Here is an 18,035-nt window from a genome sequence, read left to right as displayed (position 1 = left end):
GGAAGCCTGGAGGCCATTTTCTGTAGTTCCTCTGACAAATCTTAGCCCAACTGTTGGGGAAGTCTGGGACTAACTAGCCCAGGAGGTCGTGACCCGGGAAGATGAAAAATTCTGTGGGAGGGCTAAGTGTTAGTAGTTGCAAAAGGGGACTACGGGCTTTTATTTACATGTGTGCTACTCAGATGCTCAGGAAAATTCTGGCCGCCACCCGTAAGGTCTGCAGTTCAAGGAAAACCTTTCCCCTGAGCTCATTCACTGAGTGGCAGGAGCAGTTCCCCCCAGAAAGAGACAAGGAACCCAAATAACCATTATTTAACAACACAAAACAAATCTTTCAGGGAAACAGGCTGGAAGAGGCAAAGGAACGGTTTTAGTGTTTTATTATGAATAGGCTGTTGTAAAGTTCCATATTGCGTTTTCAGTATAAGGCAACACTGCACAGCTTCAGGTTTCATCACAATGGATGAAAAACACTTGTTTCTAACTTCCTTGCTAATTCTCAGCATGGTTGAACACTTGACAGAAGGTGAGGTCAATTCACTGCTCCCTCTGTTGATGGCCTCTTCATCTTTCCAAATCCTCCAGTAGAAAATTGGGTAGGGCTGCCGATTCTCTGCTATTCCGATGTACTTTCTTGGTTCCAGATGACTGATGGTGCAATTTTGTTGCATTGGTGAGAGGCCTATGCCCACATATTTAGAGCAGAGCACCACGGGTGGCCATCAGGGTCACGATGCTCCAGAGTTAAAGAAACATCATCTGATTTGCGGTACGTTAGACTGGGATGTGCCTCTATTCGTTGATCTCCTCCTCATCGTCCTCGAAAGCTTCCTCGCCATCGTTGGCCGTGGCTTCTTGATACTGCTGGTACTCGGACACCAGGTCGTTCATGTTGCTCTCGGCTTCTGTGAACTCCATCTCGTCCATGCCCTCGCCCGTGAACCAGTGCAGGAAGGCCTTGCGCCGGAACATGGCGGAGAACTGCTCGGAGATGCGCTTGAACAGCTCCTGGATGGCGGTGCTGTTGCCGATGAAGGTGGAGGCCATCTTGAGGCCGCGTGGCGGGATGTCGCACACGGCCACCTTGACGTTGTTGGGGATCCACTCGACGAAGTAGCTGCTGTTCTTGTTCTGGATGGCCAGCATCTGCTCGTCCACCTCCTTCATGGACATGGGGCCCCGGAAGACGGTGGCCACGGTCAGGTAGCGGCCGTGGCGCGGGTCGCAGGCGGCCATCATGTTCTTGGCGTCGAACATCTGCTGGGTGAGCTCGGGCACCGTGAGCGCGCGGTACTGCTGGCTGCCGCGGGCGGTGAGCGGCGCGAAGCCCGGCATGAAGAAGTGCAGGCGCGGGAAGGGCACCATGTTCACGGCCAGCTTGCGCAGGTCGGCGTTGAGCTGGCCCGGGAAGCGCAGAGAGGTGGTGACGCCGCTCATGGTGGCCGACACCAGGTGGTTGAGGTCTCCGTAGGTGGGGGTGGTCAGCTTCAGGGTGCGGAAGCAGATGTCGTACAGGGCCTCGTTGTCGATGCAGTATGTCTCGTCCGTGTTCTCCACCAGCTGGTGCACCGACAGCGTGGCGTTGTAGGGCTCCACCACCGTGTCCGACACCTTGGGCGAGGGCATGACGCTGAAGGTGTTCATGATGCGGTCGGGGTACTCCTCGCGGATCTTGCTGATGAGCAGCGTGCCCATCCCAGACCCCGTGCCCCCGCCCAGCGAGTGCGTGAGCTGGAAGCCCTGCAGGCAGTCGCAGTGCTCACACTCCTTCCTCACCACGTCGAGCACCGAATCCACCAGCTCAGCCCCTTCCGTGTAGTGGCCCTTTGCCCAGTTGTTGCCGGCGCCTGTTTGTCCTGGGACAAAGCACAAGAGAGGGGCACACGATTTCAGTAGGTCTGCACAGGGTCGGGTGGAGAGGGGGAGCTCAATCCTATTCATGCTTATAAGAGGGTGATGAAAACAAACACATCTTTCAGCCCCAAACAACTGGATGGGAAGCAGCCCTGGAAACAGCCTGAGTTGGCTCATTCTTCTCTTTTGCTTCACGGAGAAATCAAAAAGCTTTGCCACCAGGACTTACTGAATGTTGCCTCTTATATGCAGAGGAACTTGTTTTAATCCAATAGACTTGGAAAGAGTTGGGGAAATGGAAATATTAATTCCAATACAATTTTGCCAATGTAATTTTTAAAAGATTTTATTTATTTATTTGACAGAGAGCACAGGCAGGGGACCAGCAGGCAGAAGAGGGAGAGGGAGACATGAAGCTCCATCCCATGACCCTGGGATCATGACCTGAGCTGAAGGCAGATGCTTAACAAACTGAGCCACCCAGGCACCTCCACCAATGTGATTTTTCATTTAAATGTTTTAAATAATTTTTACTGGAGGGCACCTGGGTGGCTCAGTGGGTTAAGCCGCTGCCTTCGGCTCAGGTCATGATCTCAGGGTCCTGGGATCGAGTCCCGCGTCAGGCTCTCTGCTCAGCAGGGAGCCTGCTTCCTCCTCTCTCTCTCTCTGCCTGCCTCTCTGCCTACTTGTGATCTCTATCTGTCAAATAAATAAAATCTTTTATAAATAAATAAATAAATAAATTTTTGCTGGAAAGAATTTTTAGGTTGAAGCTTAGCTTATCCCTGTTATAAAAAAATGTAAGCCATATACTCTAATTGGCAAAGACAGTCCTAACCATCAGAGCAATCCTCCAAACTGGACTTTCTTTAAAAAAAAAAAAAAAAAGAAGAAGAAGATTGCATTTATTTATTTGACAGAGAGCGAGCGCACAAGCAGGGGGAGCAGCAGATGGAGAGGGAGAAGCAGACTCTCCGCTGAGCAGGGAGCCCAATGTCGGGCTCTATCCTAGGACCCTGGGATCAAGACCCAAGCAGAAGGCAGACTCTGCCAACAGAGCCACCCAGGTGCCCCTGGGCTTTCTGTCAGAAAAACATGACTTTTTCAATCCAAATGTATATGTTAATACACATTTCAAGGATTATTAGAAACATCACTTAGAACTACATTCTAGAGCACACTGTAGAGTAAATGATGAAAAGCAGTGAAGTTAACGCCCAGTGCTGACCTCCTCAAGCTTGTGATGAACATGGTCCCTTTCCCCCACCTCCATGCCTGGCTTTGCCCCTCTGACACTGAGTGATGTCACCTGCCAGGAGCGGCCCTGCGCTACATCAGGTAAGACAAGCAAATGGGAGGCATTTGTGCACTTCGGGCTGGGGCCCTCTTACTAAGCTCTGCTGCTGGTCCCCTTCTGGATTCTGCCGTGGACTGTGGGTGTGGCCTTACACAAGGGCCTATTTTTGGAGGAACGGGTCTTATCTCAAATATCCTTGAGTCGTCTACAGCATTTATCAGTGCTAAGCACTGTGGGTGTTAAGTGGAAATCTGTAAAATAAGAAAAACCACCAAAATCCTGTGGTTCTTCAGTAAGGTTAAAATGTTCACTACCAGTACTTGTATCGCATACAAAGGGATACGCTCCTTAAAGATCTATAGAAGTCCTTACAAATGAATAAGGAAAATAGTAACTTTTGGAAAAATGGGTAAAGGATATCAACGGTTTACAGGGAAGGAAATGCAAACAACTTCAATATTTGATGCATTCCTTATAAGAGAAACACACATTAAAACAAGGAGATTCAGGGTGCCTGGGTGGCTCAGTGGGTTAAGCCGCTGCCTTCGGCTCAGGTCATGATCTCAGAGTCCTGGGATCGAGCCCCGCATCGGGCTCTCTGCTCAGCAGGGAGCCTGCTTCCTCCTCTCTCTCTGCCTGCCTCTGCCTGCTTGTGATCTCCATCTGTCAAATAAATAAATAAAAAATCTTTAAAAAAAAAAAAAAAAAACAAGGAGATTCAATTTCACCCCTGTGAAACCGACAGAGCAAAAAGCTGGCAAACCCTGTTGGCGAGAGCTGGGGAAAGGCCCCTCCATACACTGGGGCTGTGGGGAAGGCATAACACAAGGACCAGCTTCTCTGGAGAACAGTTTAGCGTATCTTTGAAAATTAGTCCCCTTAAGCTCAGCAATTTCACTTCTAGAAATTTGCCTAGACAGGTGTATGTGCACAGGTGGAAAATGGCATGCAGAGAAATACACGCTGAGGAGCAGTTTGTAATCATAATAAAGAAAAAAGGAAACAGGGCGCCTGGGTGGCTCAGTGGGTTGAGCCTCTGCCTTCGGCTCAGGTCATGATCTCAGGGTCCTGGGATCAAGCCCACATCGGGCTCTCTGCCCCGCAGGGAGCCTGCTTCCTCCTCTCTCTCTCTCTACCTGCTTCTCTGCCTACTTGTGATCTCTCTCTGTCAAGTAAATAAAAGCTTTAAAAAGAAAAAAGGAAACAAACCTAAATCTCTTTTAACAGAGGATTGGTTGAATCCATGATGGTTTCTGTACACAAGAACACAGCAGCCATCAGCCCTAGCACTGAGATGGTAAGGTTTTCAAAGTATATTGCTAAGGGGGGAGAAAAACCCCAAATTTCTAAATGGTGTATGCAGTTGGCTGGCATTATATGCATGTTCAAGAATGACCACAGGAATCCTAGAGGGCTGTCTCTGGGAAGGAGCCTGGGTGGGCACCAACTTGGTGTTGGAATGAGACCACCTTTTCACTATACACTATTGTTCCCTCTGAGTCTCGGGCCAAGTGAATGTCTTGCCTAGCTAGGAAACTGAACGTTTTAACCCTTATTAAAACACTGAGAATGTTGGGACGCCTGGGTGGCTCAGTGGGTTAAGCCTCTGCCTTTGGCTCAGGTCATGATCTCAGGGTCCTGGGATCGAGCCCACATTGGGCTCTCTGCTCAGTGGGGAACCTGCTTCCTCCTCTCTCTGCCTGCCTCTCTGCCTACTTGTGGTCTCTGTCAAATAAAAAAACTTAAAATAGATTAAAGAGCTAAATGTATAAAAGTCTCAGAAGAAAACTTTGGGGTAGATTTGGTAATGTATTTTTAGATACAACCTCAAAAGCCTGAGCAACGGGAGAAAAAGAATAGATAAATTTGGACTTAAGCAAAATTAAAACCTTAATGCTTCAAAGCACACTATTAAGAGAGTTAAAAGACAACCTATGGAATGGTAGAAAATATTTACAAATCTTTTATCTGTCAAGAGTCTAATGTTCAGAGTATACAAAGAATTTTTATAATTCAACAATACAAAGACAAACAATACAATTTAAAAATGGGCTCGGGGTGCCTGTAGCTCATTGGGTTAAAGCCTCTGCTTTCGGCTCAGGTCATGATCCCAGGGTCCTGGGATCGAACCCCGCGTCGGGCTCTCTGCTCAGCGGGGAGCCTGCTTCCCCCCTCTCCTTCTGCCTGCCTCTCTGCCTGCTTGTGATCTCTCTCTCTGTGAAATAAATAAATAAAATCTTTAAAAAAAAAAAAAACATGAAAAAGATTTATTCTTAAAAACAAACAAACAAACAAAAACACTGAAAATGTATTTAAGAAATGAACTGTAGAAACACAGAGTGAACTTAGGGATAACCACGGCTGTCTCTGAAAGATGGGATGAGAGGATAGTTGGGTTTCAACATGACGTACGGCTTATAAAATGTTAACTCAGCAAACATGTCTCTGATGATAATCAAGAGAAAAAATATGAAAAGATACCTTTAAGGGAAGTTTTTTTAAAATTTTTTAATTTTTTAAGATTTTATTTATTTATTTGACAGAGATCACAAGTAGGCAGAGAGGCAGGCAAAGAGAGAGAGAGAGAAAATGGAAGCAGGCTCCTGAGCAGAGAGCCCAATGCGGGACTCGATCCCAGGACCCCGAGATCATGACCCGAGCAGAAGGCAGAGGCTTAACCCACTGAGCCACCCAGGCGTCCCTAAGGGAAGTTTTTAAAATGTCAGTAAGTAGGGGCATTTCTCCAGGAGGATAGCCGCTCGGCAGAAAGGCACTGTGACGGTCGCAGGGGACATCCCAGTGACGAACTTTTCAAAAAGCCACAAAGGGGTATGTGTGGCATGATCCCTTTTTCTGAAAGCCAAGTCAACTGCCTGCCTGTGTGTGTGCGCGTGTGTGTGCGCACAAATGCACGTGTACGTGGGAAGACGCGGGCACCATGTACAGCACTAGTTATGCCCAGGGAATAAGATCTCAGGGTCATCTGTGCAAGGGTTGAGGAGGTTCCATTTTTATACTCCATCCTCGCATGTTTGAAAAACACACGTGCCATTTTAACTTTACGATTCAAACAATAAACACATTTTAATATTCAATAGCAACATGTCCAGGAGAGCAGAAGTGCCCATCAGAATGAGACACAGCTGGCCCCTTGCTCAGCTGTGTTAGCCCCTCCTCCCAAGGGAGCTCAGCCTCTCACTCCTGTTGTCTTTGTCCCATCAGCTCAAAGATCCCAAGATGGGGCGCCTGGGTAGCTCAGTGGGTTAAAGCCTCTGCCTTCGGCTCAGGTCATGATCCCAGGACCTGGGATTGAGCCCCGCATTGGGCTTTCTGCTCAGCAGGGAGCCTGCTTCCTTCTCTCTCTCTGCCTGCCTCTCTGCCTACTTGTGATCTCTATCTGTCAAATAAATAAATAAAATCTTTAAAAAAAAAAAAATCCCAAGATGATGGGCATGGCGGCACCGTGGCTCCAGGAGGGGCCAGGCTGGGCAAGAGTAAGACCCTCTAGGCTTGCAGCACCCCACCCCCTGGAGGGCATTGGCCCCTTAGCCCTCTGGGTGGCCGCTTCCTTGTCTAGGAGATGACTGTATTCTCTCTTATAAAGATTCGATTTTCCCCCAGCCCTATGGACTCGAATATGGCCATTGTCCTTCCTATGCCCCCCACTAACTTCTGTCTACCCCTCCCCACCCAACCCAGTGGAAGTGGCCCAGCCAAATGACCCAGAGGCATGGGGAGGAACAAGGCCAGGGCCAGCCTCGCATGCTGAGTTCAGTGTAGGCCTAGCACACCTTCACCAAGGTCAAAATGCAAGTGCAATTGTCAAAAAGAGGCAAAGAGAGGAGAGGGGCGCCTGGGTGGCTCAGTCAGTTAAGCGGCTGCCTTTGGCTCAGGTCATGATCCCAGGGTCCTGGGATCGAGCCCCGCATTGGGCATCCTGCTCTGCAGGAAGCCTGCTTCTCTCGCTCTTACGCCCCCTGCTTGTATTCCCTCTCTTGCTGTGTCTCTGTCAAATAAATAATAAATTCTTTAAAAATAATAAATAAATAAATATTTATAAATAAAGTCTTTTAAATAAAGTCTTTAAAAAAAAAAATGTGAATAGACTAGAGTAGAAACCAGCTACTGACAAGAAGGTAGCTTCGGCAGACGTGCAGCCACAGCAAGGCAAGCTGAACTTGACTCTTTTCCCCCGGCTCACACACGATCACTTGGCTTCCTATTTCAGCACGATTAACCATGAGGTTTTCTCTGCCTTTGACAAAAGGAAGAAGCTAGTGACTTCCGAAAATATTTTGCCACTGTCTCATAGCAACAGATGTTCCCAGTTAAATATTTGGGGGTCATGAGTTGAACACGTTCTGTAATGAGCTGTTGTGACATTAATCAGCGGCTCAGGCCCATAGAACACAAGGCTGCAATCTCCAAGCTTTGGCAGGCAGGTTGCAACAGGTCCCCAGGGTTTTCTCAGAATCCGGCCTCGGGTCTACCTCTTGCTCACACTGGGTAAGGGATTAAGTGCTCCCTGACCCCCTCTAGCCCCAAGTCTGCAAGGGAAAGTTACATGTGCAAAAAGAGGCTTTCTGGAGCTCCATTTTCTCCCACAAAACTCTCTCCCACTGTCTCTGGGCACGACTGCTATAAACCAGCAATTCAACCAGCAGTTGGTTAAGAAAAAGATTTTGGTGTTTTTTTTTTTTTTTTTAAGTATATTCATGTTCAAAACTTAAATGCAGATAACTTTCACTTTTAAAATTATATATTACTTCAAATCAGTGTTGTGTTTTTTTTTTAAAAAACGTGTCAAACCATACCTAGAGATGGAATGACACTAGTTTACTGTGATTGACCAACTCCGAAACAGGGGGCTCGGAAGCTCCTGGGGGATGAACCACCTCCCAGGCAGTGCTGCCTCTTTTTTTTTTCTTTTCTTTTCTTTTTAGAGAATGACTTATACACAACTGTTTCCTCAAACGGTATACTGTGTTTATGCACTCTGAACACCTCCCCATTCCCTGTAACAAGCATGCTATTTTAACAAAATAAGTACATTCATTTAAACAATTCAGGGTTGTTAATTAAAAATAGTGTTGGCTTAAAAAAAAAAATTTCTTTCAATAGTTTCCATTCCAATGTGGGGCTTGAAACTCACAACCCTGAGATCAAGAGTTGCATGCTCTCTCTACCAACTGTGCCAGTCAGGTGTCCCAGTGTTGGCTTTAAAAATTACCATTAAGGGGTGCCTGGGTGGCTTAGTCGTTAGGCATCTGCCTTTGCTCAGGTCATGATCCCAGGGTCCTAGGATCGAGCCCCATATTGGGCTCTCTGCCCAGCGGGGAGCCTGCTTCTCCCTCTCCCACTTCCCCTGCTTGTTTCCTCTCTCGCCATCTCTCTCAGTCATAAATAAAAAAAGATCTTTAAAAAAACAAGAAATAAAAACTACTATTAAAGCTATCTCACATCAGCACAATCTACCAAAATTTTAAAATATTCTGAATCAAAAATCGGGACGCATGTTCTAACAAAGAAGCAGATACAAGAAGCAATCCTAAAGACAGTTTAAAAGCCTGATGTCATTTCTAACATTCTTGAAGGTTTACAAAAGCAGTGGATTCGATCATTAAATGGTCACTATGGGTCTGTGTCTTAATCTTTTTCGTCCCACTTATGGGCAGCTAGAAAGATGAGTCCAGACCTTTTTTAGTCTCTCTCATTTTCAGTTCAAATAAATTAAACCAAAGGAAACTTCCACCATCACTGAAGCGGCTGCCATGAGAAATTAGCCTAGCACAACTCCAGTGGTTTGATCCAAATTCATAAGCCTCCTTTTTATTCATGCATATTTTTTGTTTCATGAAGACTCTTTAAAAAGTTCCACATGGGGTGCCTGGGTGGCTCAGTGGGTTAAGTGTCTGGCTTCGGCTCAGGTCATGACTCTGGGTTCCTGGGATGGAGTCCTGCCTCAGGTTCCTTGCTCAGTGGGGAGCCTGCCTCTCCCAGTCCCTCTGCTGCTCCCCGTGCTTGCATTCCTTCTCACTCTCTCTCAAATGAATAAGTAAAATATTTTTTTTAAAAAGCTGCACAGGGGGCGCCTGGGTGGCTCAGTGGGGTAAGCCTCTGCCTTCGGCTCAGGTCATGATCCCAGGGTCCTGGGATCAAGCCCTGCATTGGGCTCTGCTCCTCGGGGAGTCTGCTTCCTACTCTCTCTCTCTGCCTGCCTCTCTGAATACTTGTGATCTCTGTCTGTCAAATAAATAAATAAATAATCTTTAAAAAATAAAAATAAATAAAAATAAAAAATAAAAAAGCTGCACAGGTCCTCGGCTGCACAGGAGTGATGGCGGCTGAGGGAGGCCTGACCCGGAGCAGACATCAGGGCTGGGTGAGAGACAAGTGAGACGGGGAAGGCGCATGGCTTCCAGGGTCCTATCAGAAACCTTCTCCGGCAAGTGCACGGATAAGGCCTTGTCCATGCCGACATGTCTCCAGATGGACTGAACCGCATGTAAAAAGCTATGAAACAGACTTAATATCTATACGCCTGCCACCCATTGTAAAAAATAAAACCCTACAGGGTTCCCATGAAGCTTCAGTGTAACAAGTAGGAGTCTGAACCTCTTAAATTTAAACAATGTACAATTACATAATGTTTTTCTATTCTCTCAAGAACCAATCAATAAGGGTGTGTGTGTGTGTTTCAGCTAACTGCCCCTCCCCATGGGGACAGGGTTCACTGAGTTGTTTTTTTTTTTTTTAATTTTATTTATTTATTTGACAGAGAGAAATCACAAGTAGATGGAGAGGCAGGCAGAGAGAGAGGGGGAAGCAGGCTCCCTGCTGAGCAGAGAGCCTGATGCGGGACTCGATCCCAGGACCCTGAGATCATGACCTGAGCCGAAGGCAGCGGCTTAACCCACTGAGCCACCCAGGCGCCCCTCACTGAGTTGTATTTTAATGACTGCGTCTTCAGGTTTCTCAATGTGTGAGTCCTATTTATGGGAGTGCAAGTTTCTCTTTTCTTATACTGACAATTTATACAGACTTGCCAAGTTCAGAGTTCTTCCATTTCCTCTAAAGTATTTCTTTTTTTTTCTTTTTTAAGATTTCATTTTTTTATTTGACAGACAGAGACCACAAGTAGGCAGAGAGACAGGCAGGCAGAGAGAGGAGGAAGCAGGCTCCCCACTGAGCAGAGAGCCCAATGTGGGCTCGATCCCAGGACCCTGAGATCATGACCTGAGCAGAAGGCAGAGGCTTAACCCACTAAGCCACCCACGTGCCCCTCCTCTAAAGTATTTCTTAAAGCATTGTCAATTATAGTGCCTCAGAGTCCCTCAGTTGATACGTTTCTTTAAAAGTTTAATTCCAGGTAAAAACTGTGCTCTCAACGCTGCTGGTGGTATTAATCCAAAGGAAAGATTACAGCAAAATGTATAATGGACCTAAATATGTTAACAGGCTCTGGCCCAGTAATTTCACTTTTAAGGATCTATTCTGTGATCTGAATTAGAAACCCAGACCAATTTATGTGAACCAAGATGGGAGCGTCTGGATTCTATGTTAGTACATTCTTTCTTTTTAATTAAGTAAGCTCTACACCCAAAGATCAAAAGTCGCACGCCCTGCGGAATGAGCCAGCCAGGCGTCCCTATATATTATATTCTTTCTTAGAGCAAAATCTGCTAAGAAATGACTCCCTGATTATTGGCCATTGTGAAGATTATAGATTTTAAAACTGTAATTAACATGGAATATGGCTTAAGTATAATACTCAGTGGGGAAAAAAAGATCTAAGTGATAGTGTTTACAAATAAGGAAAATCAGCAAACAGAAAAGTCAGAAAAATACCTCAATGCCAATGATGATTAGGTGATGATGATCACACAGAATAATGCTTTTACCCCAGTTCTTAATTTTTAATGAGATTTGTTGAAAAAAGCAGTGTAAAAATCAAATAACACAAATAATGTAAAACGAAGGGGGCTCTCCCTTTTTAAGAGTGGTATAGTCTCTTGGGCGCCTGGGTGGCTCAGTGGGTTAAGCCGCTGCCTTCAGCTCAGGTCATGATCTCGGGGTCCTGGGATCGAGTCCCGCATCGGGCTCTCTGCTCAGCAGGGAGCCTGCTTCCCTCTCTCTCTCTCTGCCTGCCTCTCCATCTACTTGTGATTTCTCTCTGTCAAATAAATAAATAAAATCTTTAAAAAAAAAAAAAAAAAGAGTGGTATAGTCTCTTTCATGACAGCCGCCAAGTCCTGGCCTTCCTATGCTGAATGTAATTGCCAGAAACCCAGAGCATAAATTAATTCTCAGCTGCAAATGAATTAACTCTCAGTTCACTCTCTTTGAAACGGCCATGCTTGATGGCTGTCTTTACTGTACATTGTCTTAGATCCTTCCGAGAAGCGGGAAAGCCATGTGTTCCACATAGATCTCCACCATGTGTTCCACATAGATCTCCACCATGTGTTCCACATAGATCTCCACCATGTGTTCATATACTCAAACTCCCAGGGCTCCTGGGTGGCTCAGTCGGTTAAGCATCTGTCTTCGGCTCAGGTCATGACCTCGTGGTCCTGGGATGGAGCTCCATGTTGGGCTCCTCGCTCAGTGGGGAGTCTGCTTCTCCCTCTGCCACTGTCCCTCCTCACCCCTTGCTCGTGCTCGCTCTCACGCTTTCAAATAAATAAAATCTTTAAAAAACAAACAAACAACTCACAAGCTCATGTACTCGCTTCTAACATGCATATGCCCCAGGAAGGCCTCCTTAAAGGGTCAGCAACAGGACCTGGCCTGCTGGGAGAGGACTAACTGGACAGAGAAGGCAGGGGCCCACTTCCCACTGAACATGCCTTCCGCACTTCTACCATGCCCAGCCCATCAAAAATCAAGTACAGTTGACCCTTGAACTATGGTGGGTGGGCTTAAACTACATGGGTCCACTTACGCACAGAATTTTGATAAATTAAGTACAGTACTGTAAGTGCACTTTCTCTTCCTATGATCTTCGTACCATTTTCTTTTCTCTAGCTGACTTGATTATAAGAATACAGTACAGAATACACAGACTATACAAAATAGGTGTTAAACGATTTTTATGTTATCGGTAAGCATTCCAATCCACGGTAAGCTATTAGTAGTTAAGTTTTCGGGAAGTCCAAAACTGTAGTAAATTTTGGACTGTGCAGGAAAAACCCGTGTGTTTTTCAAGGGTCAACTGTATACTTTTCTTAATGACGCAATCTATTAATTTTGTTTGGTAAAGTTTACTAAGACTGAGGCAGATTCCGCCAACTGTAATCCAGGTTCAAGAAACTTTAGTTATCCTCTCAGACTCTCACCAAAAGTCAATTAAACCTCCAAGGGAAGGCACCTGGGTGGCTCAGATGGTTAAGAGTCTGCCTTTGGCTCAGGCCATGATCTCGGGGTCCTGGGATTGAATCCCGCATTGGACTCTCTGCTCAGCAGGGAGCCTGCTACTCCCTCTGTGGCTCCCCCTGTGTGTGCTCTTTCGCTCTCTCTCAAATAAATAATTAAAATCTTAGAAGACAAACAAAAAACCTTCAAGGGAAGAAACTGAGCCAAATTCTATGCGCAGGTGTATTTCTATGCCCGGGAGGGAGACAGGCCATTGCTTCCTTCAGATTCTTACAGAGGCCTGGATGCTTGGGCCCCTCGTTCCTCACACCGTCAAGCCGAAGGAGCTCCAAGAACGTAAACTGATAACACCAGAGATGGTAGAGCTGAAATTAGCTGCCAAGTCTCCCTTCTCCCCATTCAGTTCTTTCTTTTTGGTGCCCCGAACTCAGTAACCCAACCAAGCAGTGCATCCAGGAAGATTCTATAGCTGTTAAGAATCTATACCTGTTAGTAAGAGAAAGAGAAAGATGGCATTGATCTGTGTCAAGACCAGTTCCCCGGGGAGGTCGTCCTTTTTAACTTTCGGGCATACAGACTCTGAACATTCCTCCAGTCAAGGCTACATCACAGGTACTGAGGGAGCCGACCACAGGACGGACCGAGACGGACACCAGCCAGTGCTAAGAGCAAGAGGGAAGGGGACGGCAAAGGAGTCCAGCTCTTCTAGAAACCAGGACGCAATGTCCACTCTGCATGTGCAAGCATTTCTTCCGGACAGATTCCTTGAACTGAAACTGTTGAATCGAGATTCCTGAGTTGCTGAATCCATTAAGCTCCTCTCTGACAAGGGTCACAACTCTGTCTCCCCAGACAACCTAGCTATCTGTTGGTTTTTAATGTACCACCCAGTCTGTTGGGAGGAAAATGTCTTGTTTGACAAATGTCTTGTCTCCTCATTCCCAATTACTGGTAAATTTTGTCCCTAGGTATTTATAACTTTCACTGCTACTGTGAATAAGATATTTTCCCATTATATTTTATAATTGATTATTGCCTTGAAGGACATCAATTTGTCCCAGTTTGCCTAGGAGTTGACCAGTTTCAGCACTGAGCAGGCAGTGTCCTGAGAAGCCTCCCCAGTCCCAAGAAAATCAGGACAGTTGGTCACCCGATAGCAATAATGTCTGAGGCTTTATTTTGTGTCTAGCTGCCTTACTGAGGTCTTGTAAGTGCCAGTCACTGTTCACTGGACAGCCTATCTGGAAAATCCCAGAGAATCAGTCTACCTTCAAATAACAATTTTGTCTTTTCCTTTAAATGATCCGTATCTCCTTTCCTTCTCTGGTCTTCGTGTACTAGCTAGAACCTTCAAAACATGGACTAATAGTAGGGGCAATGATATCTCTTTCTCATATGTGACTTTGTGTGGAATACTTCTAATGTTTCACCAGGGAGTGTGACGTTGCTATGGGTTTGGTAGATAATTGTTAAACAGAGAAAGTATCTGTCTACTTCCAGCTTACACATAAGGATTTTTGTCCTGAACAAGTCAGGAATACATACTGAATTTTGTCAAATATTTGGGGTTACCTATTAAGATGCTGTCTCTCTTAATCTATTAGCAGACTTCTCCATGTTGAATCATCCTTGCCTTCCTAGGATGTTGTTAATATTTATCAAGCACTTACTTTTTTTTTTTTTTTTAAAGATTTTACTTACTTATTTGACAGACAGAGATCACAAGTAGGCAGAGAGGCAGGCAGAGAGAGAGGGGGAAGCAGGCTCGCTGCTAAGCAGAGAGCCCGATGCGGGACTGGATCCCAGGACCCTGGGATCATGATCTGAGCTGAAGGCAGAGGCTTTAACCCACTAAGCAACCCAGGCGCCCCTATCAAACTTACTGTGTGGAAGATAATCTAGATATATAGGATTTAAATAGGATTACCTGTTACCCTCAATGAAATTGTCTCTATCTGGTGCCTTTTGAGGAAGGGGTTGGAAAGCAGATCTTTGATAGATTTAATTTCTATATCACAGTAACTTTAAGCCCTGAATCAGTCTTAAGAGTCTCTCATTTCGGGGCCCCTAGGTGACTCAGTCGTTAAGCACCTGCTTTCAGCTCAGGTTATGATCCCAGGGTCCTGGGATGGAGCTCCACATCAGGCTCTCTGCTCGGCGGGAAGCCTGCTTCCCCTTCTCCCACTCCCCTTGCTTGTGTTCCCTCTCTTGTTGTCTCTCTCTCTGTGTCAAATAAATAAATAAAACAAAAAAGATTCTCTCATTTCCATGTGAGACACTTTGCCTTTTACGGACACTGAAACTGTGCTTGGTTGATTGAGGTACTTCTGTTGGTTAAGTAGTATTTTTCTCTCTGGGCACATTTCTTACTCAATTACACTGGTAATTTTTGAGAAAGAACATCAGTGAATCTAACTGAAGCGGTATGTAACATTGAAATAGGCCACTGCCTAACTCTGCTACAGAGTTATCAGTTTGTGTACCAATAAAATCTTTCAGGATTCTGTCTCTACTTAATCTTGATTCTAAAAACCATGGCTATAGGGTGATGGAGGCCAGTAGCACTAACGGTGTCACTTCATTTAATGTTATATAATTTTCTTTGGGGGGCACCTGGGTGGCTCAGTCACTAAGCCTCTGCCTTTGGCTCAGGTCATGATCCCAGGGTGCTGGGATCGAGCCCTGCATCGAGCTCCCTGCTTGGCGGGAAGCCTGCTTCTCCCTCTCCCACTTCCCCTGGTTGTGTTCCCTTTCCTCTCTGGCTGGGTCTCTCTGTCAAATAAATAAAATCTTAATTTTTTTTTTTCCTTTTGGAGTATGCAGAGGGACAGGTGTTTTATGTCTTAGGTAGAAGAAGGGAGGGAAGGATTTACCCAGTTTTGTTTTTTTTTTTTTTAATATTTTATTTATTTATTTGACAGGCAGAGATCACAAGTTGGCATGGAGGCAGGCAGAGAGAGAGGGGGGGAGGCAGGCTCCCTGCTGAGCAGAGAGCCCGATGTGGGGCTCGATCCCAGGACCCTGAGATCATGACCTGAGCCGAAGGCAGCGGCTTAACCCACTGAGCCACCCAGGCGCCCCGGATTTACCCAGTTTTAACAAAACAAAATTCACATGGTGCCGAACTTTGGGGAGAAAGGAGAGTAACTGCCTTGAGGTAATGAAAAAGAAACATAGGTATAAACACATCGCAACTGAAAGATGAGCAACACAAGAACCAACAAATGATTATCATCATGTTATGATCATTTATAAGGGGAAGAAAGAAGCTAATGTCTAAAAAAATCTGTTAAACCAAGAACTATCAATACAAGCACTTCCTTTAGCGATACGGAGATTATGTTCCTAAAGAAAAGTCGAGAATTAAAAGGCACAGCACCCTGGCATGACACTGGGGAGTGCTGATTTCCATCCTAAGCTTTTCTTTGTCTTTTAATCTCGCACATATATCAGTTTAATGTGTAAAAAAAAAAAAAAAAAAAAAAAAGAAAGAAAGAAAAAGAAAGAAAGAAAAAGAAAAAGGCAGAAGGAAGCAAGAGAGAGGGAACCCACCGAAGATGAAGTTGTCGGGCCGGAAGAGGTGCCCGAAAGGCCCAGACCGCACACTGTCCATGGTGCCAGGCTCCAAGTCCACCAGGGCAGCCCTGGGGACGTATTTCTGAGCTGGAAGAGAACAAAGCCCACGCCCAAGGTCACTTTCTGGTCTCCAGGGTCATGGGCTGCCCCACAGTGAGTCCCCCCAGCTGCCCAGATGGTAGGAAGCAGGGTCTCTTTAGAGACAGAACCTTAGTGCTGGGAGGGGACCGGGGAACACTGTCCCAGCTGATGCTGTCCCGATGAGGAAACCAGCCCAAGCATGAATGGGCAGAGGAAGTACCAGGAATAAGCAGGATGAGAAATCAGGTCTCCTGACTTCCTGCCTTCTGTATTTTCCACTTCACCCTGACACCTCTTTCCTGTTGGGAAGCTTTACTTTTTGAGCTCCATGGAAATAAACTGTCTCTGTTGCAGCAAACCGCTGTGTGGCTCTGACATTCTTTCCACTTTTTGGCACCTCCCTCATGCACACACATGCAGGAACCCAAGCTGTAGTCTGAGCACCTGGTTATGGGGCCGTTTCTGGGATGCACTCTCATTCATGAACAAGTGCCTACTGGGCAGGAACTTGGGACTGCACACAGGATCTGCCCTATAACTCCTGTCCCGCTACACACACACACGCAGACTGAAGAGAGCAAGTTAACAAGCAGGACCTAACTGGAATTTTCCTGAGGGCTATCTTGAAATTTCATATTCTATGCCCTGCTGGTCCAGATCTTTCCTTCTAGCTGCTAGATGGATAAAACCCAGTGACTTATGTATCCTGCTCTTCACAGCTCTTGTATAGACAAATGGCAAGTGACTCCAAAAACAGGAGTAATTCTTTCTGGGGACATACGTCATGCGTCTGTCATTTTCTGGGTGTCCTTTCAAAGTCTTAGTGGTGCTGTTTAGTGAAGGGCACCTATCACTTTTATAATAAAAACTGTAACAAATAACATATACATGTAGCCACAATATATACCTAGGTACCCAGAGCAGAGGTGAGATTATTCCCAAACTTGGATATGCCACAGCTTGGAATTTTTACTGCACTCCACCAATGATCCAGAATTGAGAGCATAGAACGCTTTTGGACGTTGGTAAAAGGTCAGATAAGTCATTTAACGGGGGTGCTTTTCAGATTTTTAGCCAAGAATCTCCATTAAACCGAAAAACAAAACAGAAAGTCCTACGTGACCCAGTAAGTGATTTCACAACACTAACGGGTTGTCTGGTTCAAGAGTTCAGACTCCGTGATAGGCCAAATTCGGTTGTTTGAAAGAAACTGACGGCGGATTTCCCGCCCCAGGGCGAGAGAGGAAAGAGTCGGGCATCCTGCTATATAACCCGGGAAAACTTCCGAGGGCAAACTACCCTCGCGCGAGGGCGTTATCCTGAAAGCTAACCTTGGGTCGATCGGAGAAGACTCGGGAAGGCCGGGGTCCCAGAGGGGGAAGGCCCGGTCCGGGAGGAGAATGGCCCAGGTCCAAGCGGGGCATGGCCAGAGTCCAGGCGGGGGTGGCCGAGGGCCCGGAGCGGAATGACTAGGGTTCCTGATGGGTGGCCAGAAACCGAAGTGAGGACGGCCAGGGTTTGGGAGGGGGACGGCGGGGTCCGACGGGGAAGGGCGGAGTCCCGGCGGCGCCGCGCTACTCACAGGATGACTCATTGTAGTAGACGTTGATTCTCTCCAGTTGCAGCGCCGAGTCACCCACGTAGCCTCCGGCTGGGTCGATACCGTGTTCATCGCTGATCACTTCCCAAAACTTGAGAAGGGCAAGGCGGGGGAAGAGACGGTGAGAACCCGGAGCCTAGGGCGCCCCCCCCCCCCCCCCGGCTCACGCCACGGCTGGCCCCGCGGGGCGGGGTGCGCGGGGCCCGGCTGCCGAATTCCAGGCGCGCCTGAGCCGCCGGCCGCCGCTCCCAG

The 18,035-nt window shown here is 46.6% G+C and overlaps 1 protein-coding gene and 2 long non-coding RNA genes across 7 annotated transcripts in view; 2 read left to right on the top strand and 1 right to left on the bottom strand.

Moving 5' to 3' along the window:
• Positions 1 to 363: 363 nt before the first annotated feature.
• Positions 364 to 18,035, bottom strand: part of TUBB6 (tubulin beta 6 class V) — an 18,094-nt gene continuing 422 nt past the window's right edge. The window contains exons 2-4 of one of the 2 annotated variants that reach the window (XM_059140797.1): positions 17,766 to 17,874; positions 16,079 to 16,189; positions 364 to 1,856 (exon numbers count right to left, since the gene is read on the bottom strand). In XM_059140797.1, coding sequence (XP_058996780.1) covers positions 793 to 1,856; positions 16,079 to 16,189; positions 17,766 to 17,874 — 1,284 coding nt within the window. In that variant the 3' untranslated portion in view covers positions 364 to 792. Of the gene's footprint in view, positions 1,857 to 16,078; positions 16,190 to 17,765; positions 17,875 to 18,035 lie in introns of those variants that run through there. The other variant, XM_059140798.1, reaches the window with a different exon arrangement.
• On the top strand, positions 15,727 to 16,541 carry LOC131811844 (uncharacterized). Its single transcript, XR_009346132.1, has 2 exons — positions 15,727 to 15,987; positions 16,023 to 16,541. It is a non-coding gene; the product is annotated as an uncharacterized LOC131811844 (long non-coding RNA).
• Positions 17,767 to 18,035, top strand: part of LOC131811843 (uncharacterized) — a 22,475-nt gene continuing 22,206 nt past the window's right edge. For 3 of the 4 annotated variants that reach the window (XR_009346130.1, XR_009346128.1, XR_009346131.1), the window contains exon 1: positions 17,767 to 17,904. This is a non-coding gene — a long non-coding RNA (uncharacterized LOC131811843). The remainder of the gene's footprint in view (positions 17,905 to 18,035) is intronic. The other variant, XR_009346129.1, reaches the window with a different exon arrangement.

This window comes from Mustela lutreola, chromosome 11 (genome assembly GCF_030435805.1).
Source record: "Mustela lutreola isolate mMusLut2 chromosome 11, mMusLut2.pri, whole genome shotgun sequence".
NCBI classification, from domain to species: Eukaryota; Metazoa; Chordata; class Mammalia; order Carnivora; family Mustelidae; genus Mustela; species Mustela lutreola.
The sequence above is the reverse complement of the archived record's forward strand: the minus strand, read 5'-3'. Positions and strand labels throughout refer to the sequence as shown.